This window comes from Elephantulus edwardii, unplaced genomic scaffold, assembly GCF_000299155.1.
Source record: "Elephantulus edwardii isolate Elephantulus edwardi_28Jun2011 unplaced genomic scaffold, EleEdw1.0 scaffold00108, whole genome shotgun sequence".
NCBI classification, from domain to species: domain Eukaryota; kingdom Metazoa; phylum Chordata; class Mammalia; order Macroscelidea; family Macroscelididae; genus Elephantulus; species Elephantulus edwardii.
Window position 1 is genome coordinate 6,044,726 of NW_006399858.1, and position 26,652 is coordinate 6,071,377.

At 36.6% G+C, this 26,652-nt stretch overlaps 1 protein-coding gene across 1 annotated transcript in view; it reads right to left on the reverse strand.

Annotated features, from left to right (window-relative positions):
• VPS13A (vacuolar protein sorting 13 homolog A (S. cerevisiae)) overlaps nt 1-26,652 on the reverse strand; it is a 289,570-nt gene that overhangs the window by 752 nt on the left and 262,166 nt on the right. Inside the window, 3 exon segments of the mRNA XM_006891989.1 lie at nt 23-97; nt 2,539-2,662; nt 6,037-6,122. Of these exon segments, the coding sequence (XP_006892051.1) occupies nt 23-97; nt 2,539-2,662; nt 6,037-6,122 (285 nt within the window).

Genomic DNA, 26,652 nt, shown 5'->3' on the forward strand with positions numbered 1-26,652 from the left:
ATGGAAATATTCATTTATTTACCCTAGCATCCTCTGGGGTCTTGAAGTTAATGATTTTTCCAAACTCTTTTGCATGGAATACAGACTTCACTCGTTCCTATGAAAAATAAAACACATAACATCACTAAAAACATTATGAGTTTTAGAAATATAATAAAGAAATACCACAATTTCATAATCTTTGGATGCCTAAAGCATCCAAACCTGAAAAACAGTATAAAAATGGGTAACTAAGAATAGTAACATGTATAAAGAAAAAAGAAAGACTAAATTCTAACATTACTATGAGACCTAAAAAGCGTAAGGTGAGATTCCAAGTGTCAGAGCCATAAAAGGCTGATGTACAGGCTGGAAGGAGGGCAACAGTGCCATTTATTTTCCTCTGCAAATGGTTTCTCATATGATTCCTGATCTTACTACCACATCATGCTTGAGTGTAGCACACAAGTAACACATGTATATGCAGTTGTGTGAATGTATGCATTCATCCAGAGAGACAACTCAAGAGGGGCCCTAGATCCTATGTGATTATCCTCAGCTTTTTAGACTCTGTGGCATTCTGTTTATTATTTGTGAAGTATAACAGTCTGACAGTCTATCTGATGAACAAATAGCAAATAGTGAGCTTACTGAGGAAGCGGGTGGTAACTGTCCCTGTATCTAGACATAAGGGGTATAGGAGAAGTAAGACTGAGGCTTCATTAGTCTAATAATTTTTATAATAATACGTACATGAAATGTAATCTATCACATGTAATTAAAATCATGCTGAAGATTATAAAAAAACGACTTGAACAGCACACTGACAGAGAATTATCAGAATTGAAAGCTGGATTTAAAAGAGAGTGTGGCACTACAGACATCACAGGCAATGTCAGATGGATCTTGACCAAAAGTAGACAGTAGCAGAGGAATGTGTATCTGTGTTTTATTGACTATGCAAAGACATTTGACTGTGCGAGTCACAACAAATTGTGGCCAATTTTGAGAAGAATGGGAATCCCAGAAGACATGATTGTGCTTATTTGAAACATATACTTGGACCAGAAAGCAGCTGTCAAAACTGAGCAAGGAAATACTGCATGGTTTAAAGTCATGAGAGGTGTATGCCAGGGATGCATCCTGTTCTACATACTTTTTCAATCTATATGCAAAGCTGATCATTCAGGAGGCTGGATTTCATTAGGAGGAATATAGTATCAGGATTGGAGGAAGACTCAACAGCCTACATTATGCAGATGACACAACTTTGGTTGCTGAAGTGAGGAGGGCCTGAAATGCTTGTTGTAAGAGGTCAAGAACTGCAGTCTTTAATATGGATTGAAGCTCAACATCAAGAAAACAAAGATAAAAAAAGAAAGAAAGATAACTAAGAAGATTCTTACCACTGGGCCAATTGGCTGTACCATGACAGATGGAGAAGAGATTGAAGTTGTTAACAACTTCCGCTTCTTTGGTTCCACAATCAACACCCTTGGCACCAGCAGTCAGGAAGTCAAAAGACAAATTGCACTAGGAAAGTCTGCTATCTAGGACCTCTCCAGAGTGCGAAAGAATAACGATGTCAGTCTGGAGACTAAGGTCCACCCGAACCAAACCATGATCTTCGCAATTACTTGCTACACATCAGAAAGCTAGACAATGAATAAGGATGACAAGAAAAATCGATGCCTTTGAGCTCTAGGGCTAGAGAAGAGTACTAAACATACTATGGACTGCCAAGAGAACAAACAGATCTGTCCTGGAGAGGGTGAAGCCAAGTTACTCCTTGGAAGCAAGGTTTTGAAGCTCTGTCTGACCTACTTAGGGCATGCTGCCAGAAGGAATCAGTTCTTGTAGAAGGACATCATGCCTAGAAGGGTGGAGGGACAGTACAAGAGGGGAAGACCCTGGATAAGACAAATTGACATAGTAACTAGGGTAATGGGGGTAAGAGTGTTGACAACAGTGACACTGGTTCAGGACAGAACAGGGTTCAGAGCTATGGTGCCCAGGGTCATTATTAGTTACAGGTGACTCAATGGCACATAACAAGAAGACACTTCTATGAATTAATAAATAATTGATACAATGTCTCAAACAGATTAAAGGAAGAAAGGATGTGAGGTCAAGATTTATCCTCAGAGCAGGAAAAAGATGTGGAAAACCAAAAATAGTATAAACTATATCTCTCAGGACCTTTCATTTTCTGAGTGAAATACAGAAAATTCACAGAGGATAAGTTGGTTTAAGATCTTTAAAACTAGTATCCAGTATATCAAAAAGGGTGCCCTGGTGAACGAGAGGGTGAGCAGTTATGCTGCCAACCCAAAAGCAAGAGGTTTGAATTTGTCTACTGCTGCAAGGGAGAAAGGTAGGTAAACTCCCCCCTTTAACTTAAGCCTCTGAAAGACCTCTGGAAGGTCAGCTGTTAGTTCTGACTGGAATGCAATGAGTTGTTTTGTGTTTTAGTATACTCATAGATGCTCCATATGTTGAGGGACTATTTAAATGTGTTCTTTTTCTGTTCAAATTAAAAATAAAATCCATCTGCCATACCTTGGCCTCAATGCGCAGTCTTCTCCCATGAATGATGAATGGTTCTTTAGTAAACTCATCAAAAGTGTATTGCCACTCACATGTAAGCTGACCAAATGTTCCTTTGGTTACAAAGAGTACTCCTCTGCAAAACAAAGAAAACAAACATCCTGAAAAACCCAGAATTTACTTAAGACTTGAAATTTATATCCAAAAATTTACATCCAATACCAGAATATACTTTTAAAAAAAATACATGGAGTTGTACAGTTTGATGGAAGTGAGGGTGAGGGAAATGGGAAGAATGTGGTGTGTAAAAAAAAAATGTGTCTGAATTCTGTAAATAGTATAATAATATTTATGTGGCTCAATTATCACGATAGATTATTTTCTGGATCCTAAAACAGAAACCAAATAAATGAAAATGGAAGGAAGTGGGGGAGGGAGGAAAATGTGCAGCAATAAACAAAGGAAAACCCAACCTTTCTGTAAATTTTCATTATATTTACAATTTCTAAAAACTAGGAGTGGGGAAAAAACCCCCCCCAAACAAAGTGGCCCTTTTCCTACCCTTTTCCTTTTGGGTCATAACCTCAATTGTTGGTACAAGAGGGTTCTTTAAGTAACATACACTTGACATTAAAGGGGAGAATTAAGCAAACAGTTCCTGACTGGGATGTAAAAGGTGAGAGTTAATCAGGACTTGTCTCTTTCTCATCTATCCTTTGTCTCTGATCCCCTTTCAGCAAGTTCTGAACTTGGGAGCTTGGGATGTTGCAGTAAACCTACTAGTGCCCCTGTACGGCTCCAAATGTGTGGGTGGAAAAAATCAAAGAGAGGCCAATACCACAGCAGGTACCTAGGACTTGTCTCTCATGCTTCAAACATCCTTTACCTTCAAACCCAAAACTTGGAAAGGAGGGAAATCCTAAAAGTAAAGATTGCTGCTCAGTCAGTGGAAATCTGACAGTGATTTCAGCAATGACATTTTATGGCGTGAAGGTCTCTAAACATCAAACCAAAAACCCACTGCTGACTTGCAGCAGTGCTGTAACACCGAGCAGAAGTGCCTGGGGGTTTCTGAGGTTGTAATTCTTTACACAGAGGCAGAATGCTACATCTTCCTTTTGGAAGCAGTGACGGGTTCAAAACACTGACGTTTGGGGTTTGCAGCTGAATGCACCACCAGGGTCTTCTGACCAGGTCCTTAGGTGGTGCAAGTGGTTGGACTGCTAAGTTAAACTGCATGTTTGAGCCCACCTAGCAATGGGTACTTCTGTTAAGACTGTAATTGCTTTTGAGAACTTTCAAGTTGAAACTGATCTCTAGCTGGCCCTCCAGCGAGTTTTCAGAGGCAGTAAATTACACAGGAGGAGAATGGCCATCTTTCTCCCTTGGAGCAGCTGGTGGAGTCCAGCCATGTACCTTTGGGTTGGTAGTACAATACCTTACTACTAAGCCACCAGAGCCGAAAAAACCCTATACAGCAGTCATACATGTGATTATGAGTTATTAGGTTGAGAAGAAAATTTTTTAAACGTTTCAAAACTTGAAAACTAATCTGCTACATTCTTCTAGATGGTATAACACTGGTCTGTCAATTTGCTATACAGAGGTAACTTGTCATTGCTGTGATGCTCAACAGTATGACCCTGATATGCCAAATGCGATATTGGTCACCTATGGCAGACAGTATTTGGTAGAGCTCGCAGATTAATACAGGCTTGGAAACAGAAGTGGCATCCACTTCCGAAATAGCCTGCCCTGGAAACCCTATGAACTTGGAGAAACAAAGAAAGTTATACAAGTGTTCAGGTCCTTTGTTCACAGGGTCGCTATGAGCTGCCTATGACTCAGCAGCATTTAACAACAACAATACACTTCACAGTTGACTCCTGCTTAACTTGTGGAGTCATTCTTCCTTTAGTCATTGAGGGAAGATGAACACACAAGGATCAAAAACTGCCATGAACAAAACAAATGAAGTATCACCTGTAATTACAAAAGCTTAGGAAAGCTTGCATGTAAATGACAACATCCTCATCTAATGAAATACCAGGTCCTGGGAGCACCGGACTACTAGCTGAAAGGCTGACGTGTGAACCCACCCAGAGGAAGCCTGGAAACAGGCTTGGTGATCTTGCCCTTTGGCCATACAGTCATGCTCTACCACCCCCTAATCTCCACCCTAAAAATGCATCTGCTCCCACCTTCCCTTAGTTGAACTTTACCTTCTCTGAACACTTGCCTAGTGAAGCTAACCCCATCATCTTCGAGTAGATTATGACACTAGAGGATAGAGCAGTACTGCTCCTAAGAGTTTCTAGGCTGGAATTGTTACAGAAGGTAGATCCAGTGGTCTATTGGGAAGGAGTATAGCAGGATGTCTGAGTCCACCAGCTGCTCCATAGCAGAAAGGTGGGCAACCTCTTCCTGTGCAATTCACAGCTTCTGAAAACCCACTGGAGGGTATGCTATGAGTTGGCTTCAATTCAACAGCAGATAAACAACAATCTTAACAGAAGCAGACTTCTGCATATTTCTCTTGAAGAGCATCTGATGGATTCCAATTGCCAATCTTCCAATTGGCAGTCAAGCACGTTAACCACTCTGTTACCAGATAGAACTTTTTTCTTTCCCCATGTATTCTGCATATATTGCACTACTGTCTCCAGGTCTACCTGAAGATGAGATGTGATTAGTAGTATCCATACTGGATCGATCTGTTTCAATTACTCTATTTTTTAAGTGGTAATCTCTATGCCATGGTCTTTGCAATCACTTTGTTATGCGTCATAGAGCCAGACAATGACCAGGGAGGATAGAAGGAGAATTGGTGCTTTTGGGCTTTGGTGTTGGAGAAGAGTGCTGAGGGTACCATGGACTGCTAAGAAAACAAACAGATTCATCCTGGAGAGGGTTAAACCTGGCTGCTCCTTGGAGGCAAGTATTCTGAGGTTTCATCTAACACCTTGGAGAGGGACATCATGCTTGGGAGGGTGGAGGGCAGGCGCAGGAGGGAAGGCCCTCTGGGAGATGGACTGATTCAGTGACTAGGGTAATTGGGATGAGTGTGTTGAGACAATGAGATTGGCACAGGACAGAGTTTAGGGCTGTTGTACATAGGGGCGTTATGAGTCGCAAGCGACTCGACGGCACATACACAACAACAATTTCTATGCATTGTGCTATATAACTACCACCATGGCACTGCTAAAATTATGAGCCTTCTCAGAGAGCTGTGACACACTCAGGGGGAATTTCAGTTCTGTGGTAACTGAATGAAACTAAAACCACAACACGTAACTTAAAATCATGTTTGCACATGCCAGTGTGCACACACAAGGTTAACAAGTACTGATGGAGGTGTCAGGAACAAATCTGCAGGGCACGAGACCCAGCTGGCAGGAACCACTGTGAGGACCGGGGAACAAGAAGGTGATGAGCGACTGTCATCTCACGAGCAGTTGTCCGTTGATCTTTTATGAATTACATTAGGAAAAGATGAAAAAATGTTACCTCTTAGTTATCATAAACATATCTGTTTTGTTGATCATGACATGAGTAAAGTATCTATATTTTGCAAATCTTCCATTTTCCATGACCTAAAGGGAAAAAAAGGAAGAGAAAGAAATCTATAATTTTACTCTTGTAACACAAATAATGCTTTATAGTCTTCTAAAAACCATTTATCAGTGAAGAAAATAATATATTTGTACAGCAAATATACATATATAAGGAAATGGAATGAAATTCATAAAATTACTGTTTTGTATTTTAATTAAAAATTACACTGAAGCCACATTAACCTTTAATGTTAAATTTTCAGAATATAACTACTATTTACCAAAGTTTACATCAACTTTATCAAGATTAAATGATATTCAATAAAAAACAGTTGTGTTGAATAACATATATATTAAAATATACCTTTACATGACTACATATTTAAACACACTATGACAGTTATGATTGCCCTTGCCTTGTCTCTTCTGAAAATTTTCCATATGCCTTACACATACAACTTTCTTTGTCCATCTCACAATTCATGCACAAACAAGGAACACTTTCTGTGTCCATATGGGATGTCCTAGTCTTTATTTTCAAGACCACTGAATACTTGTCTATCTACAGAATATCTATCAATGAATCTTGGCTGCAGAAAACACAAGATAGCCAAATGAATCAGACTTGCTATTTTTATTCTGTCCTTACTTAACACCACTTGCTCTGAGGATGACAATAACCTAGTTATCTAAATTGGAGAGCAGCCTAAACGGCTATTTTTAACAGGTTTGAGATAAATATGACTAATACTACTAAAGAATTATTAATAAGAACCAAAATTAATAATTGTGACTAACATTAATCAAGAAATGGCATGTGAAGAAAGTAGCAACAATTTTAAAAATCTTGAGGAAATTCCAAAAGACAAAGAACAATGTAGGTAGAGACTGTATAAAATTATGTATCCTGGGTTGCTGTTGTGTATTGTGGGTTAGGAACTGACCTATAAGTGACACTCCAGCAGGTTTTCAGAGGTAGTAACTCACATGGAAGAAGACTGCCCATCTTTCTCCTTATGGAATAAGTAGTGGATTTGAATTGTGTACCTTTAGATTGGCAGCACAATTCCTTATCACTAAGCTACCAGAACTCCATGTTAAACTATCAATAAAACAAAAATTGTTTAGCCCAGAATAAAGCTAAGAAAATATGTTATAATAAACTTGGCATAAGAGACTATTAGAATCTGACAGAATGGCCATTTCTATTGATTAAGAGGTACAATTTAAAAACAAAAAGGTAAAACTAAAACAATAGGATGAGATACAGATTATTGTATGAATTTCTAACTATAAAGATTACAAAACATGAAAAAAATGGTGATTTAAATATTTACCATCTATCAAGCTGGGCAAGTAAACACACATGGAATTAAACTGAAAGGGAGACATAATCACAGTTTAAGGAAATGAAAAATTGCCTTTAGGTAACTTACAGCATTAGAAATAATGGATGCTTAAAGAGAATATAATTTATTAAAAACAAAGAAGCATCAACTATTTGAGAGGAAGGACAGAAATAATCAGTAAACGATAAGATATGGGGAAACCCAAGTACACAAAATCCAGGACCTTTATTTTACAAACACAATAATAAACCTGATAAATAGAAGGAAAAATTGTCACTTAAAGTAGTAATAAAAAGGTGAAATGTATGCAGTAATATAAGCAGTTAATGTGAAAAATTTGTTAATAACATTATTAACACTGACGGGGGAAAAACCCCTCATTATGTGTCTTGTTTTCAGATATAAAAATTCATTCTTATTTTCCCTTAAACCCCACTTTTGTACACACATAGAGTTTGGAAAAGTGGAAGATTAGTGTCAAAAAGAAGACCCAACAAGAAAATCTACAGTGTCTTGCAACAATAGGCTTAGCAGAGACTGAGAGGATGGTGCGGGACAGTTCCAAATCTGTTCACTGCGTCTCAATGAGTTACAGCTGACTCTACATCTAACAACACGACCAACACCACACACACACACACAGGTACAATTTAATGTTGTGCCAAGACGGCTGTGGGTTTTTTTGGGGGGGAGTGTAAGAATGAGGGTTGCAGAGTGGATTATATTTGGGGTTGGGGGATATGCGGGAGGAATTGTGTACCAATGAGGGAAATTTTCTTTTGCTTTTCAAGGAGAGGAGCAAAGTGGGGGGGGGGTGGGGTGGGCAGGGAGAAAAGTACAACAATGAATGAATAGAAATCCAAAGTCTCTGTACACTTTCATTAATTTAAAAAAAAAGACTTCGCAGTATACTATCATTTACTTAGAAAAGCAAACATGAAAATATCCAAGTAAATTATGAAAAAAGAATTAAAACTATCCTAGTAAATATTTTTATTAATGAAACAATTTCTGTGCTGATGGAAGTGTTATACAGTCACATCAATAGAAAGAATACAATTTCCACAAAAAGGTCAAAATTTATATAAGGAAAAGACCTTCAATTCATTGTTATCAAGTTGGAACCAATTTATAGCTGACCTTCTAGTGGGTTTTCAGAGGCATTTAAAATTAGTAGGCAAAATCATATAACAATTAAATAAAGTTTCAGTTAGTTAAAGTCGAATTATCTACTTTTTATAATAAAGTAATGCCACAAAGATTACTGATTTAAGTATATAAAATGAAACTATAAGAACATGAGGAAGAGACTATAATCCAATAATCTCATTGTGGGTTAGGCCTAACCACAGTCCAGAAAACTAAATGCATAAATATTGCTAAGTACACAGAAAGTAACACTAGATGTATCTATGAAGGTGTTCTGGTAGCCTCATGGTAAGAAGCTGTGCGGCAACCCACAAGGGATGTGGTTCCAATCTACTAGCTGCACCATGAGAGACAGATGGACAATCAACTTCCATGCAATATATTGCCTCTGAAAACCCACGGGAGGGTCAGCTATAAATTGGTTCCCACTCAATGGGACACAACTGATGATTCTATGAGTTGTACTTGACTTATCTAAGAACAAAAACAGAGCAAGAAAAGAAAAGCTAGGATTTATATTATGCAAAATTATGCCAAGATTTATATAGATAAGCATGCTCATGGAGCTATGCTACAAGCAAAATCTAAATGTTCTTTAGTTAGAAAACTGGGTATATAAATTGTAATATAGCCACGCAGTAAAACATCATGAAATCATAATGGGTAAAAATTGAGGGAGATCAGTATTTATTGATAATTAGGCGTTCAAGATACATAAGGAAGGAAAAAACGCAAACCAGATATATCGGGGGAGGGACCCAAACAAAGAAACCAAACATTTACATATGTATAGTGAATGGGAAAGTACACATCAAACTGTTAGAATACTTAACCTCATAGTTTGGGGAGGATGCTGTTGACATTAACAAGCTTCCTTTTTTTGACTTTGCATTCTTTTAGTATTTGAAAATAAATTAGCTTATAAACAATTTTTGTTCCATATAGCCAGATTTTAAGTTAAGAATATCACTACTACTAAAGTCAAGAGTCTACTACTACTACAAGAGTGGAAGGCCCTGTTATTTAAAAGTTGGGTTGGCCCTAAGTCTCCAGGTTGGGGGCTAATGTGTGAAGTGGTTGGCTTCTGGAAGGTGGAATGATTTATGTTGGTTTAGAGTTGGGTGTGGACTGTTTGGTCGTTTTTCATTTGTTGGTGTTGTGTCTGGGACTAACATTCTTCTAAGTGGTACAGCACTGGTCTGACAATTTGCTGTACTGAGGTAACTTGGGGTTGCTGTGATGCTGAACACTGTGCCACTAGTGTGCCAAATGCTACAATGGTTACCCATGGTGGACAGTGTTTGGCGTACTGCCCAGATTAAGACAAGCTTAGAAGCAGGAGTGGCATCCACTTCCTAAACAACATGCTTCTGGAAATTCTATGAACTTAGAGAAATTATGATAGTTATAGAACAGGGTTCAGGTCTTTTGTTTAAAGGGTCTCTATCATCCAATATGCTGGGCTGTACAAGGAGGAATGTGGCATCAGGATTGGTGGAAGAATCAACAACCTGTGTTACGCGGATGACACAATCATGCTTGCTGAAACTGAAGACCTGAAGCGCTTGCTGCACAAAGTCAAGGACTACAGTCTTCAATATGGATTGAAGCTCAACATCAAGAAAATAAAGATTCTCACCACTGGGCCAAGTGGCAGCATAAGTATGGATGGTGAAGAGATTGAGATAGTTAACAGTTTTTATTTACTCGGCTCCACAGTCAACACTCTTGGTAACAGCAGCCAGGAAATCAGGAGACGAATTGATTGCATTGGGAAAGTCAGCTGTCAGGGACCTCTCAAGAGTACTGAAGAGCAATGACGTCAGATGGAGACTAAGGTGCGCCTGATCTAGGCTATAGTCTTTGCAATTACGTGCTATGCATTGGAGAGTTGGACAGTGAATAGGGATGATAGAAAGAGAATTGATGCCTTTGAGCTGTGGTGCTGGAGAAGAGTGTTGACTATACCATGGATTGCTAGGAGAACAAACAGGTTTGTCGTGGAGAGGGTGAAGCCAGAATGTTCCTTGGAGTCAAGGATTCTGAAGCTTCGTCTGACATACTTTGGGCATGTTGCAAGAAGGGACTGGTCCTTGCAGAGGGACATCATGTTTGGGAGAGTGGAGGGATGGTGCAGGAGAAGAAGACCCTCGATGAGATGGATCGATTCTGAGTGGAATGGTGGGAATGAGTGTATTTGAGACAGTGAGGCTGGCAAAGGATAGAACAGCATTTAGGGCTCTTGTACATAGGGTCGCTATGAGCTGCAAGGGACTCAACGGCACATAACAAAAACAACATCATGAGTCATGTTTGACTTGGCGGCACTAACCACCACCACCACCACCACCACCACCACCATATTTTCAACTTAAATCATAACCTTCAAATAACTGCATAACTTTGGTCCAATCTCAAATATTCATCTCCTATTTCAATATTAAGTTTGGGATTTGCAGTTCAATCATCATCTCCTCTCTTCACACTTTTGGTCTGAGCTTAAACTTAAGTAATTAAAGTTAATTACAGAATATAAGTAACCAAAGTAGCTTCAATAGTCACAATAGCCTTTGATTAAAAGGAAAGCTAAATAAGTAAATTCATGCGATGCTTTTTAGAGTCTCCATGAAACACTTAAGTAAACATGGAAAGGTGAATTTTAGTCCTAACACTGTTTTGAAACATACACGGTATTCTTTGTTTTTAGAGTAGACACATTACGAATTAATGTCAAAGATAACTCCTATTTACGAAGACCATTACCTGGATCAGGTGCACCTTAGTCGCTTAGACTGTGTTGCTTTTCCCTGATAGCAGATTTTCTCCAGTGCAATTTGTTTTTTGATTTCCTGACTGCTGGTATCAAAAATGCTGACTGTGGAGCTGAGCAAACTGTAATTAATTGATAACCTCAATCTCGTCTCCATCTATCATAATACTGCCAATAAGGCCCAATAGTGAGAATCTTTGTCTTGAAGTTAAGCTTCAATCCATAGTAAACACTACAGTCCTTGATCTTCTGCAGCAAGTGCTTTAGGTCTTCTTCAGGTTCAGCAAGCAAGGTTGTGTCATCTGCATACCGTAAGTTGTTGATGACTCTTCTACCAATCCTGATGCCACATTATTCCTCATAAAGCCCTGCTTCCCGAATGATCTGTTCTGCATATAGATTGAAAAGTTATGGAGATAGTCCTTTCCTTATTTTGCACAATGTAGTATTTCCTTGCTTTGAGGACTGCTTCCTGGGCCAAGCACAGGTTTTGCAAAAGCACAATCAAGCATTATGATATTCTAATTTTCCTCAAGGTTAGCCACAGTTTGTTGTGATCCACACAATCAAATGCCTTTGCAGACTCAATTAAAGACAGATAAAGTTTCCTCTTATACTCATTGCTTTTTGCCAAGATCCATCTGACATTGGCAATAATGGTTCTAGTGCCAGGACATTTTCTAAACTCAACTTATATTTCTGGTAGTTTTCTGTCAGTGCACTGTTCCAGCTGTTTCTGGATGATCTTCAGCAGGATTTTGCTAGTGTGTAATATTAGTGATACTGTTCGATAATTTCCACACTATGTTGAGACACCTATTTTTTTTTTGTTGAATGAGAATAAATATGGATCTCTTCTAGTCAGTTGGCCAAGTAGTTGTCCTCCAAATTTCTTGGCACAACTTGGTAAGCACACTGAAGGCAGCATCTGTTTGTTGAAATATGTCAATTGGTAGTCCATCAGTTCCTGGGGTTTTACTTTTTTGCCAAGTCCTTCTGAGAAGCCTAAATTTCCTGCCTCATCGCCATTGCCTCTTGTTCATACGTTCAGAGAGTTGGACGATGAGTAAAGATGACAAGAAAAATTGATGCCTTCAAATTGTGGTGCTGGAGAAGAGTCTTGAACATACCATGGACTGCCAAGAAAACAAATAGGTCTGTTTCGGAGAGGTGAAACCAAGTTTCTCCTTGGAGGCTAGGATTTTGAAACTCCATCTCACATACCTCGGGCACATGGCCAGGAGAGACCGTTCTTTGGAGGACATCATGCTTGGAAGGGTGGAGGGACAGCTCAGTAAAGGAAGATTCTGAGTAAGATGGAATGACAGTGATTGGGACAATGGAAGTTGGTGTGTCGGTATTAGTAAGACTGGCTCAGGACAGAGCAGGGTTCAGATCTATGAGTTGCAGGCCACTCAATGGGAAACAACAATAACAAGGCATCACTTTGGTAGTTCCCTTTACAATCAGGTGAATATGTATTAAACAAAACATTGTAAACAGAAGTAAGTTAAAACTCTGGAAATAAATGCACCAAAATTGTCACAGAGGGAGAGTGTGACAGTTTACCAGGCAAGATCATGTGATGGGTTAGAAGTTAGGCTTTTGGTCACATTTAATGCCATAAGTGCATTATGTACAAGGCTTTGAACTTCTGAATCTTTGTTGAATGTTATTTCAGAAAGAAAAAGACCAGAAAAGGAGGTTACAGTTTATCCAAGCTAATCTTTCCTTTTACACATAAAGAAACCAAAGATGGGTTCAAAGCAATGTTGTATAATTAGCTAAAATTACAGCTAAATGATATGCTTGAGGTCATACTGTCAGTTGCAAAACTGGACTCAGAAATAGGGTGCCTTCTCTTCTAAGTCTGTTGCTGCTGTGACTATGCCAGGATGCCTTTCTTACACCATCACCCACATTTCCCCATGGTACCTTTCATGTCTTTATCACTGCTAAACACTAGTAATTACTGAGGCAGCCACCAGGTCAACTCAAGCTAGGTGACTAAAATCTTCAGCAATACTCCAAGTTAAGTGTCAATATCCTTTATCTTCCCCAGATTATTAACATATGCTAGAAATGACTATTTATGCTCAGATACCTTTGTGATACCCTTGAAAATGAAGGACAATGCCAAAAGCAGGGCAAGGAATGAACTTTATAGGGCTGATACCTAGGGACAAGATTTGGCTCAAATATTAAGGAATTAAACTGTACTGCAGGCCTATTAGTCTCATTTGCAAGTCTCAGAGAGCCTAAGAATTTTATTGTATTCATTAAAATACCTATGAATCATCACTCATTGTTTGAAGGCTTGCTGAAAAAACAAAACATGTAAGAGAAATTACACTCATTATACATAACTTCCAAAATCTAAAGGTAATATACACTGTATGGTTATTAGTAAAGGGATACTTTTTATAATTAAGAAAGAGGAATATATAAAATTCTATTTGTTGCTATGTGTCATCGAGTTGCTTGTGACTCATAGTGACCCTCTGTATAACAGTCCAGAAACTTGCTCTATCCTGTGCCAACTTTACCGTCTCTGACACACCTACCCTCATTACCCCAGTCACTGTATCAATCCATCTCATCAGTGGTCTTCCCTCCACCTATCTAAGCATGATGTCCTTCTCCAAGGACTGGTCCCTCATTGCAACATGCCCAAAGTATGTCAGACAAAGCCTCAGAATCCTTGCCTCCAAGGAGGAGCCTGGCTTCACCTTCTCTAGGATGAACCTGTTTGTTATGGCCATCCACGGTATATTCAACACTCTTCTCCAGCACTGCAGCTCAAAGGCATCAATTCTCTATCATTCCTAGTCATTGTCCAGCTCTCTGACGCATAGTAAGCAATTGTGAAGACAGTGGTCTGGATCAGATACACCTTTGTCTCCAGACTGACATCGCTGCTCTTCAGTACTCTGGAGAGGTCCCTAACAGCTGACTTTCTCAATGCAATCATCTCTTGATTTCCTGGCTGCTGGTACCAAGAGTATTAGTTGTGGAGCCAAGCAAACTAAAACTGTTAACAATCTCAATCTCTTCACCATCTATCATAATGCAGCCAATCGGCTCAGTGGTGAGAATCTCTGTTTTCTTGATGTTGAGCTTCAATCCATATTAAAGGCTACAGTCCTTGATCTTCTGCAGCATGTGCCTCAGGTCTTCCTCAGTTTCAGCAAACAAGATTGTATCATATGCATAATGCAGATTGCTGGTGAATCTTCTTCCAAAACTGAAGTCACATTAGATATAAACAAATACAAACCAAAAGAATTCTGTATTTAAAACCACAAAAAATACAAAAAGAGACAATGAGGCCAGGGTTATACTCCATTAATATCCCATTTCCTGTCAGTTAATTCCCAGTACATTAGAAAGCAAGTGTAAAGCAGAAACCACAATAATACAGAAAATGTTACTAGAAAAATCCTTCAGTCATATTTCCTAAGTATTATTTATGAAAACTGGACAAATTATGAAAAGATAAGTAGTAGGAATAAGACACTAAGATTGAAAACTTATGTCTCAAACAATATAAAGTGCTAACCATTTACAGAAAATTTAAGAAACTAATTAAAATACATCAACATACAGTTCAGTAAAATATAAAATCTTAGCAATGTGTTGACCCTTGGAAGAAAAAAAGAATCACATAAAGGTTTATGTTTTAAAAATAAAAATATTAAGGTAAAATAAATTTAATTTCATCTAGATATAAGATAAAGAAGGCTACTTAATCAAGGAATGACAATAAGTTGTACTCGACTCAACAACTAACAACATATAGATGTGTGTTTTTTTCACACAGAAAATCAGGAAATGTATTGCACTGGGAAAGTCTGCAGGCAAAGACCTCTCCAAATTACTGAGGAGGAATGAAGGGATAAGGTGTACTTGATTCAGGCCATGTTCACTTGCTATGCACCTGAGAGATGTACATAGTAATAGTAAGGATGACAGAAGAATAATTGATGCCTCTGACCTGTGGTGTTGGGGAAGAGTTGGGAATATCCCACGGATTGCCAAAGAATAACCAAATGTCTTGGAGAGAGTGCAGCCAGAGTGCTCCTTGGAGGCAAAGATGATAAAGCTTTGTCGCATTTGGCCATGTTGCTAGGAGAGACAATTCCATGGAAAGGGATTATCATGCTTGGAAAGGTGGAGAGTCAGTGAAAGACAGGAAGACCCATAACCAGCTGGATCGACACAGTGACTGCTGCAACAGGCTCCCGTGTGTCAGGAAATGTGAGGATAGCACAGGACAGGACAGGGTACAGACCTGTTGTTCGTAAGATTGCTGTGTGTCATACTCGGCTTGACAGCACCTAACAACAACAGAGATATAGGTGGCTTAATGCTAAAGAACTGCACTGCCAATCTAAAACACAGGGTTTGCATCAATCAGCTGTTTTAAGGGAGAAAGACATGCCATCTTTCAACATCTGACTTACTGCCTCTGAAAATTCACTACAGTCAGCTATGAAATCAACTGACTTTGATGGTACTTAACAGCAACACACACACACACACACACACACACACACACACACACACGACATGAGCTAGCAGGCAAACCTTGATGATGCAGTGGTTAATGTTGTCCTTGGCTGCTAAACATAAGGTTGATAGTTCAAACCCACTAGCTGCTATACAACAGAAAAATGAAGTCTGTTTCTGTGAAGATTTATAGCCTTGGTAACCCTATGGAGCAGTTCTATTCTGCCTTCTTGTTGTTAGATCTCATCGAGTACGACTCATAGCAACCCTATTAATAAAAAATCTGAACCCTGTTCTATCCTGTGCCATCCTCACTTCTTGACACAAGAGCCCATTGCAACAGTCATCATGTCAATCCACCTAGCTGAGCAGCTTCCTCTCCTTTGCTGACCCTCCACCCTTCCCAGCAGCATGTTCTTCTCCAAGGAACAGCACCTCCTAGGAACATGTCCAAAGTATATGAGGCAAAGACTCATCATTCCTGCCTCCAAAGAGCACTCCAGCTGCACCCTCTCCAAGACTTATCTGTTCATTCTCTTGGCTGTTCATGGAGTGTTCAGGGCTCTTATCCAACACAACAGCTCAAAGGCATCAATTCTTTTTCTGTCATCCTTATTCACTGTCTGGCTCTCAGATGCACAGAAAGTAATCAGAAAGACTATGGCCTGAATCAGATACACTTTAGTGCTCAACTGGATATTATCACTCCTCAATAATTTGGAGAGGTCCCTAACTGTAGATTTTCCCAGTGCAACTTATCTCCTTATTTCCTGACTGCTGGTACCCAGGGTGTTAATCGTGGATCCAAGCCAGATGAAGCTGTTGACAGTTTCAATCTCTTCTCCATCGATCCTAATGCTGCCTATTGGTCCAGTGGTAGGAATCTTTGTTTCCTTGATATTGAAATGCAATCTATATTTAAGGCTGCATTCCTTGATCTTCTGCAACAAGTGCTTTAAGTCCTCCTTACTTTCAGCAAGCAAGGTTGTGTCATCTGCATAACACAATTTATTGATGATTCTCCCTCCAATCCTGATGCCACACTCCTCTTCTTAAGAGTCTACTTCTCACATAATTTGCTCAGCATACAGACTGGATAAGTTTGGGGAGAGAACACAACCCTGACGCACTCCTTCTCAATTTTAAACCATGCAGTGTTTCCCCCGCTCTGTTCGCACAACAGCCTCCTAGTCCAAGTATAGGTTCTGCATGAGCACAATTAAGTGCTCTGGGGTTCCCATTCTTCTCAGTGTCAACTACAACTTGTCATGATCCACCCAAGCAAATGCCTTTGCATAGTCAATAAAGCATAAATACACATTCTTTTGGTATTTTTTACTTTCAGCCAGGATCTGAAATCAGCAATGATATGCCTGGTGGCATAGTCTCTTCTATATCCTGCTTGAACTTCTGACACCAGCTAGGAGAAGTTGGATTCTGAAGGATAAGAGTTTTTTTATTTACTTGAAAGCTGTCTGTAAACTGTTTGGCTGTTTCTGATTTTGTTGGCAATCAGCTGTGGGCTGGAAGCCTATTGTTTAAGCAATCAGGACCAGGTGGCTGGTCCCTTGTATTTAAAAGATGGTTAGGTCCTGCCTGAGGGTGAGTCTCAAGACAGGAGCATTTGGATTCTGGAGGGTAAATGTTTTTTATTTACTTGAAAGCTGGGTGTAAATTGATTGGCTGTTTCTGATTTCCTTAACAATCAGCTGTTGGCTGGAAGCCTCTTGTTTAAGTAATCAGGACTCTGCCTTACAAAGCTAATATAACAGCATCAATTTAATGGCACCAGCTTGGTTTCTTTTTGAGATGTATGTTTTAAAAGATGCAGTGGAATCTCATTGTAATACTTCACTGAGACACATATTCAGATATTCTATAAACTCCTTCATTGCAAAGCTTTAATTTCATGTACTACCTATAAAATGGAGATTATCTTTCATGTCTTCTGATTCTTACGGTTCATTAGTCTCGAATATAACAGTTAACAACAAACAGGAATGAGATTATGAAAATCTATGACATTATAGTGCTGGCAGACATGATGATATATACATTTTATCTCCAAGCACCAAAAATAATCAAGCTCACTGCAAGTTAAAGTCATGAACGACTGGCAAGATACTTATTTTCTCTTTTCTAAGATGTAACCCTAACATCTAAAAGACTGCCTCATGTATAATAATAATTTTAACAAATATAGGTAGAATTAGTAAATATGTAGCATTTTCTTTGCCTTTGTATAAACTACGCCATGAAAATAAGTCAGAAAAAAAAATAATACATGTACAATCATACCTTTTCTTCTCTCATCCATTTAAAATGTATTCAGGATGCTTATTCCAAACAGTTACCTTTATATGAAAGAGTCAACCCAAGAAATCTAGCAACAATGACTGCCTCAGACACAAAGCATCACAAAACATTTAAATGTTCAGTTTTCCAAAGTGTTTCCTATAGGTTTCCTCTCCATGGTACAATTTCACTAAAAAACTTTCATTAGAATTTACATCATAAAAAAAAAAAAAAGAATTTACATCATCAGAAATGACTAAATCATCAATTTCATGTGAAATTAGAACTAAAGGCTGACCAGTACATGGCACTTCTTCTATTTGTCAGAACAGTATTAGAGACTGGTTTTAGATGCATTAAAGAGGCTCCCAATTTTCTAGGAAAATGACTAAATTTAGCATGAGAACACATGTGAAAAAATATTTTTCATCATTTATTCTTAAATCTTTCAACAACATTATCATCAGTGCACACATTGAAAACAAAATCTGACTAAACTTTACTAAGCTCACCTTGAGCTAAGAATTTCTGTGGCTGTCCAAAATAACAAAAGGGAATTGGAAGGCAGAATGTCAACACATCAAATGAGAAATGATATACTGAGTCCTAAGTCATAGGACTTCTAAAAGAATGCTTATTATAAAATTCTAGCATTTCCCTATTAAGGAGAGGATAAGACTCAAGTTGAACTTATCGAAGCCTCATATTTGGGACAGTTTTTAAAAGTTAAAATTGACTAAATTTTCTAACATAATGGTACAAATCTATCCATAATATTTTATAAATTTGCAATGATGACAATATTTAAAAAAGATTTAAAAATCAAATGCATTAAAAAGAAGATGAATTAATTTCTACATTTTTTAAACTCTAAATCTCCCTTAAATGGAACCATCACATTCTGAGGAATACATAATTGCCATGAGATCTAATGAAAGGTTCCAAGGAGTATGTATTACTGTATTTGGTCCTCGTAGATACTAAAAAAAAAATAAATAAAAAAATTTAAAAATGCTGCTTTTTTGTGCCCTCAACAATGAGGTAGCAAAGACTCTAAAAGATTTCTATTAAATCTGATCTATAAGATATAAATAAGCACTGTATGCAATTGATAGGACTCAACTTCCATTACCATGGCTTCTACTTTTTCTGAGACCCAGAGAATTCCTTTTTGCCTGGACAAAAAACTGGGCTCTCTCTGGCTTCCTCATCCAATGCAGAAGTATCCTTCTGGAGAGGAAGAGTTGCAAAATGAAGCATGAAAGCCAATAAGCCTTTGTCTGTTCACTTACTCAAAATTTCAGATGAAGCCAGGAAGACTGTTGAGAACTACTCTGGCGATCTGACTGACTACAGGAAGCCCTTTCTTCCCGATCTGTTGTATTTTTCCTCATGAAGAAAGAAAAAGACCACGTCGGCTGAAGGTAGTTATCTTCCAATTGCTATTAAGGCAGTGCTCTGAAGCTAATTATAAACGTCTGCAATTTCTGAAAGAAAAGAAATGTACAAACAAAAACAGCCTCCCTTCTACCATAACTTATGTAAAGAGCTAGTCATCTTTAGGAGAGATTTAAAATAAAATATATAAATTTTAAAAATATTTTAAATGGTCAAGAATATACCAATCCCATGGGACAAGTCAGTAGTCAGTACTCACAATTCACACACAGGGAATATATATTTCAGATTCTCTCCCACCACAGACACACACATACACACTTCAAGATTTGAGAAGAATTCTTTCAAAGGAAGAGTCAAAATTGGTAGAAGCATGTTCTATGAGAAGGAAAAGACTTCTATTTCAGTTATAAAAAGAAAATGTCATTTTTATGTTTTGAAAATAAGGAGCAAGTTTCTTAATTGGGTACTGTTATATGAATTATATGCTTTAAAAAATTACAAATTAGTATTCTTGTTTATGAAAATTTATACTCATATAATTTACTGTAGGAATGTATGTTAGTATTATCATGGAAATGTACTAAAAAGGCTGGAGACAAAGTATATTTTTCCCTCTATAGTTTCCTACTTCTCTTTAATGTATAACACTTTAACAACATATAATCTATCTTAATTTTTTAAAACTACCACATCTCCTGTAAAAATGCTAAAATTGTAGATTGAGAATCAACATTAGTAAGCTGATTCAAAGTCATTTAGCTCTTTTCCATGAGAGTTTTTAAATTTTTCAATTCCAGAAACTCCAATTTTGAAACTCCTACAGATTTCTAAAATCTCTGTAGTAGATTATTGATAAATAAAAATAGAACATGCTAAGTTAAAAAACATAATATTTAGCTAAAGATCACAACCATGATTATTAGTAGCTGGTGTTTTGCTTTTTTTTTAAAAAAAAACACAGCTAAGGTCTGAAATATGCTTACATATTTTGATAAACTATACATTAGAATTTATACATTTTGAGAATCTATACATTAGAATTGGAGGAATATGTTATATGATAAAGGGGATATATTGAAAGCCAACTTTACAAAAATTCCTGAACATTTGTTTGAAAGCAAGTTATTTGAAGGCACTATTTGCTGTGTATATTAACTTATACAGAATAACAACTAAGTAAATTCATCACACAGACCTGAGAGATTATGTGGGCATGAAAGTTACCTACATTAATGTAATTCAAATTACAAGTCTCTGTATATGGAAATAATCATTAATATGAAAGGTAGAGGACTGGCGAAGGAAAGGAAGATGCTTGAACAGGTGGATTGACCCAGTGACTGTCACGATGGACTCTAATGTTTCAGGAAGTGTGAGGATGGCACAGAATAGGACAGGGTTCTGATCTATTGCACAAAGGGTCACTTGACTCGACTTGATGGCATCTTACACCACTACCACCACCACATCAATCTGAAATCATATATTTCCTTTGACTAAAGATTTTTATAATAAAAATTATATAATGGGACTAGGCTCATTATACTTTATTAACTAATTCACTGGAAGATTAACATCTAAAAAATTTTTTTTAACATCTAAAATTTTTAATTGATCTCCATTTATAAAAAAATGTACAAGTATAGAAAAAGAAATTAAATCAACATTTCATTCATATACTTTTCTCAATTATACATTATCTGTATGTATACTTATTAGCATCTTATTCAGATCTAAGAGAACCTTTAACGTTTTTGAGCTATTATACATTCTTTTCAAAGACACTCTATAAAACAAAATGAACAGTGTAGTAAAAAAGTACTCAAAAACATTTAGAAGGCCTTTATGCAAAATTTTATCACAGGACTTAAAAGTGACAAACTACTATCATAGCTAATAAAGCAGTTATGATTCTTCAATGCATTATCATCTTGGGGCATAGATACAGTAGCATCTGTTTCACACTGGGCATGCACTCCTCAATCTCCATTCATCGTCTGTGATCTTAAATAGTGTATATATCTTTATCAGTGACAGTTGTTTTTGAACAAGTTAAAAAAATTAAAAATTTATAAAAATTTGACTCTTGAATATAGAATTTAAACTTATTCTTTCTTTTTATAAGGAATATTTACAGTAACATTATTTTCACTTTATATTTTTGCTTTTATATCCAACATGAACCCTTAAAGCATTTCATGGACAAGCTGCTAAAAAATGCTGGTTATCTTTGGTGCTCAAAGTCTAGGTTTCAGGATTTTTACAGATTTTCCTTCTTGCAAGTATTCAATGTCATCAATTCAAGGGTCAAGTAAATATAAAGTAAAATAAAGAATTCAGAAGGAAATAGACAAGCAATGTGGTGAAGAAACAGTTAAGTGAAAGGTCGTGGTTTAAAATGCCTTGCTGCTCCACAGAAGGAAAGACCTGGTGATCTGTGCCCTTAAAGATTCCAGCCTAGGAAACTCTATGGGGCAATTCTATTTGGGCCTCTCATGTTGCTATGTGTCAGAACTGATTTGCCGGCAAACAACAGTTACGGAAAAAGCGAACCTACCTTCCCATTTCTCTATACATAATCAACACTTAGAAGAATTTTGGAATATAAATAAAGTTAAAGGATATAGAAAAGTCTAGTGGTGCTGTCAGGTCTAAGTCAACCCTATGAACTAACAGAAGATGGAAACAGAAATAACATGCTCCTTCTTCACAACCCCCACCATCAAGTCCACTGTGCCAATTATGGTATTACATAATCAATTTTCAAGCACAAGTTGCTCACTAGACTTTATTAGACTTATATTTAAATTTAAAACTCTAAGTATAAACAAATCACTGTCATCCAGGTGATTTCAACTATGGACAACTCTACTGGACAAGAGAAGAATTGCTCTTGAGGGTTTCTGAAGCTGTAAATCTTCTGGAAGCAGACAGCCACATCTTCCTCCTGTGGAGCATCTGTCTGTTGGGTTTAAATCATTATCTTTTCATTAGAAGTAAGTGTTAAAGTACTAACGTTTCCTACATGTTTGATGATGTATATCAGATGAGAAATCCTTAAGCTTACATTTTTCTCTAATAAAAACAACAATATATGTGTATGTATGTTTAAAAAAACAATGCAATTGGTAAAGCCTGAAAAGATTATTCTACTCTAGCAAGAGAACAGAAATTAAGAACAAAGGGAAATTATGTTATTTTAAAACATTATTTGTTTCTAAACCTAAATAGTTAAGAATAATGAATCCTTAAGATCACAGAAGCAATGTTTACAAGTTACTAGAACATTGTTTTTAAAAACTCTTAATGTTAAAGAAATTTGAATTAATGTAAACCTACCTCAGCTCTTCTTTTCATTAAAATGGCAAGTCATTACTACCTAGAAATTTTCCAGATCAAATGTTTTTATTGTACGATTAAAATTTCACAGACCAACTATTAGTAACTCAGTGAATGGCTTGCAGTAAGTAATACAGAAGTTCCTCTTTAGAAAGACTTTGTAGCAAGCTACTTTAGAATGTAAGACATCAAAGAATACATTTCTAAGTGCATGCCTCCTCAATCACACACAAGATACCACAACAGGCTGTGTTCTAAAAAAGTAATGGATTTTGATTAGGTGCAGAACAAAAAAAAAGTCAGTGAGTGAACAGTGATGGTGGAGTGCCACTGAGTTGGAATAGACTTATAGCTGGCCCTCACAGGCAGTTAATAGCACAGAAGACTGCCCATTCCTTTCGCAAGGAGCAGCTGGTGCATTCAAACTGTGTGCCTTTGGGATTGCAGTGCAGCTTCTTGCCACGAGGTCACATGAGCTCTCTAGCGGTGGCTATTCAATAAAATTTTTTAAATTTATTTTCTTATTCAAAAAAGATGAGAATACTATTTAACAAAATAACTCTTGCATTTTAACATATTTCTTAGCTCACTGTACTCTGATTTCTTTTTAAAGCAAATGAATGGAATGCAGGTAGAAAAAATTTTGTTTTTTTAGAAAGCTATGTTTTAGCTTTGTAAGCTCAGTATTTTAAAACTTACAATAGTGATTTTTAAGAACATGAGTGGGTGGGGTGGGGAACTGTACAAAAATGAAAATTTTTTTTGTTTTCAAAGAGGAGGGATGGGCAGGGAGGAAAGCATGCAACAATGAATAAATGGAAATCCAAGTTCTCTATAAACTTTCCTTAAAATCTTAATTAAAATAGAATATGAGTGAGGTTAATAGAACTAAAAACCTGATAAATTTAAGAACTAAAAGAGACTAGACCTCATTGGCTGAATTAACCCAAATAGTCAGTGATGAAGCCAATTATATACTCCATATTAGGTGACCTCAATCCCCATAGTTCTTGTCAGGACAGTCTGCCAGGAGCTGCTGGGCAGGCTCTAACTGCCAACCATTCTTTATCAGTCTAGTGCTTAATCTAAACCAGTGCTTGCCACAGTCTAATACAAATTCAATTAAGTGCTTACTCGAAGTTGCAGTAAATTTTCCTTTGTTTTGATCCATAAGCACAGTGGTCACAATGAATAAAACATAATTAATCATTCATTTTTTAAAGGACATTTTTAGTACATATAATAGACTAGAAAAAGAAGATAATTTCATATATTTTGGAACTTTTAAAAAGCTTCAGTATACTTCCAAAACACGGTTACAAATTAGACAAGTTTATTAGTAAGAGAAATTATACAGACATGCTAAAACCACAAAATATAAAACATTGACTATTCTTTTTGTTTACACAATGCTATTGCATCACAGCCCAGAAAATTTACATAGAGAACTTTTTTATAAAAGGCATTTTGCTAACAAATAGGCAGATAATTTAAAATCCTATAAAACTAGTGAAGATTCAAGAAAAGGTATTTAAGGTCTATCTTTAAGTCTTAAAAACAAACAAACTAAAAATATACACAAGCAAATGCCTGACTTTGACGTAAAATACATTTTTCTCTGTGCTTAAACAATGCAATTATTTAGATCTTTTTGAAGATGTGTAGAAAACATTTTAAAAGTAAAGACTATTTATTTAGCTTCCTAAAAATGAACACATACCATTATGGTCCTAGCCACACAAAAGACACAAATGAAACATTCCAAATTAATTGACAAAGAACATATGAATTTTAACAGTCCAGAATCTGACTAATCCTCCTCCTCCTCATCATCATCACTAATGCTACTGTGAGTCATAATCCACTCCCTGTAGACCTGAATTTTCTGCAAGCATGGTAAAGGAAAAAAGAAGCACAAGGTTAGTAAAGTATGGCCATTGCCTAGAAAGCACGTAAAATTTTAAAATGTTCAAGGAGTCAAAATGACTTTGAAGCAGATTTACAGCTATGAACAGGGCTGCAATTAGTGGATATAATATGGATATAATATTTCATCTTAACAAACCAAAATTTTATAACATAACAGGCTAAGATGAAATACTTGGCTCAACTCAAGACATCAGAGAGTTTGATAATATCCATAATGTATTTTATGAATACATTAAGATTATAATTCTGCATCTCTAGTAGATAAACTTCAATGACACAGGCAAGGCACTATAATAATATATTACTTTCCAAATAGAAAGGTTCACAGCAGAAAAAAAACAACCCCTCATTTCACATTTAATTATATATAGGCATGCATAATTTACTGAAAATAGAGCACCTTTTTTAAGGAGTATTTGAAAATGTTAAATACTTCCTATGAGTAGATGAGACTTTAAGTCTCTGCCTCAATTCTTCCACAGAAGAATTTTCGTGTATTTTAAAGTGTTCCCTACCATTAAAGTTTCTGTTGGAAAAAAGCACCATTACCACCAAACTGACTTCTCACATAGAGCAATGCTTGCCAAGAGCATGTGGTGGATTCTTAGGCTTTCTCACCAAGACAGTACCAACGCTCCTGCTGAACACAATGACTGCCACAAATCCTATCTAGTCAATGAAATACCTCTTTCGGTAATTAATGTTAAAACTAGTCTACCAAAAGTTACATATATTTATATATAAATAGATGCATATGTAAGGGTGTGTGTCTCTCTCTTTATATATATATATATATATATATATTTAAAATCCTAAAATCCTAAGTTAAGAGTTATAATAATTAACTATCCAAGTTAAACAGCTCTGAAAATTAATGAAGATGTGCAATAAATTTCTTTGTCACTGAAATGAAGTTATCAACCCAGGAGAAATCTTCCATATTTCAAAGCTTCCTTATTATAATCCGTTGCTTAATCAAGACATTCTAAACTCACCTCACTATTCATCCATACTTCCTACTAAATTTAATACTATAGCTTTATCAGAACAAGTTAATTTTTAAAAAGTGGAGTTAAAAACTCTTTTATTTGAGTCTACTTAAATGTTAATAACATGCTAATCACTAATGAGGGAAGATAGAGAGATAAGCAGTAAGAAAACATGCTTCTACTGCATTACATAGATAAATCTTGCTACATTCCATTTTTCAAAGAATGATGTCATTTAGAGTACATCCTCTATCTTGTTTTTCCAAATAAACAATTAGTTTAATGCGTAAAGCATACTGTAAAATATCTTTACTAAATATTGCATATTAACCCTTTGGTTCATTTTTTATAATACATGTAAGACTCAGGTGATGTAGAAGTTCGATTTACTTTGAATATAAAAAATGTCTAAGTAGTGGCTGAAAGCTGAGGTTTTTAATCTTCATCCTGATCATTTTAACATGAAAGTATCTTAGGTTAGCAAAACAATAAAGAAAGGAGCACATCTGCAGAGTGTTATAAACTATGACTATTTTCAAGTGGAACATAATGAGCTTGTTTCCAAACAAACGGTTTCATAATTTATTACTACACCTAACATACAAAAAAATCACTTCAAATTGGTCTAGCCTAGTTATCTACACCATATTCTAATTTTTTAAAATTCTACTTGCTAAGTATGAAAGATGACTGAATATGCAAAAAATATTCTGTACCTTTGAATTATTATTAAAAATGTTGAATTTTCTTAAAAGATCTTGGTTTAAGTGTGAATTACTAATAAAATTCCACAAGATACTCTACACAGGCAACATCATAAAGAAGAGGGTAATCCACTG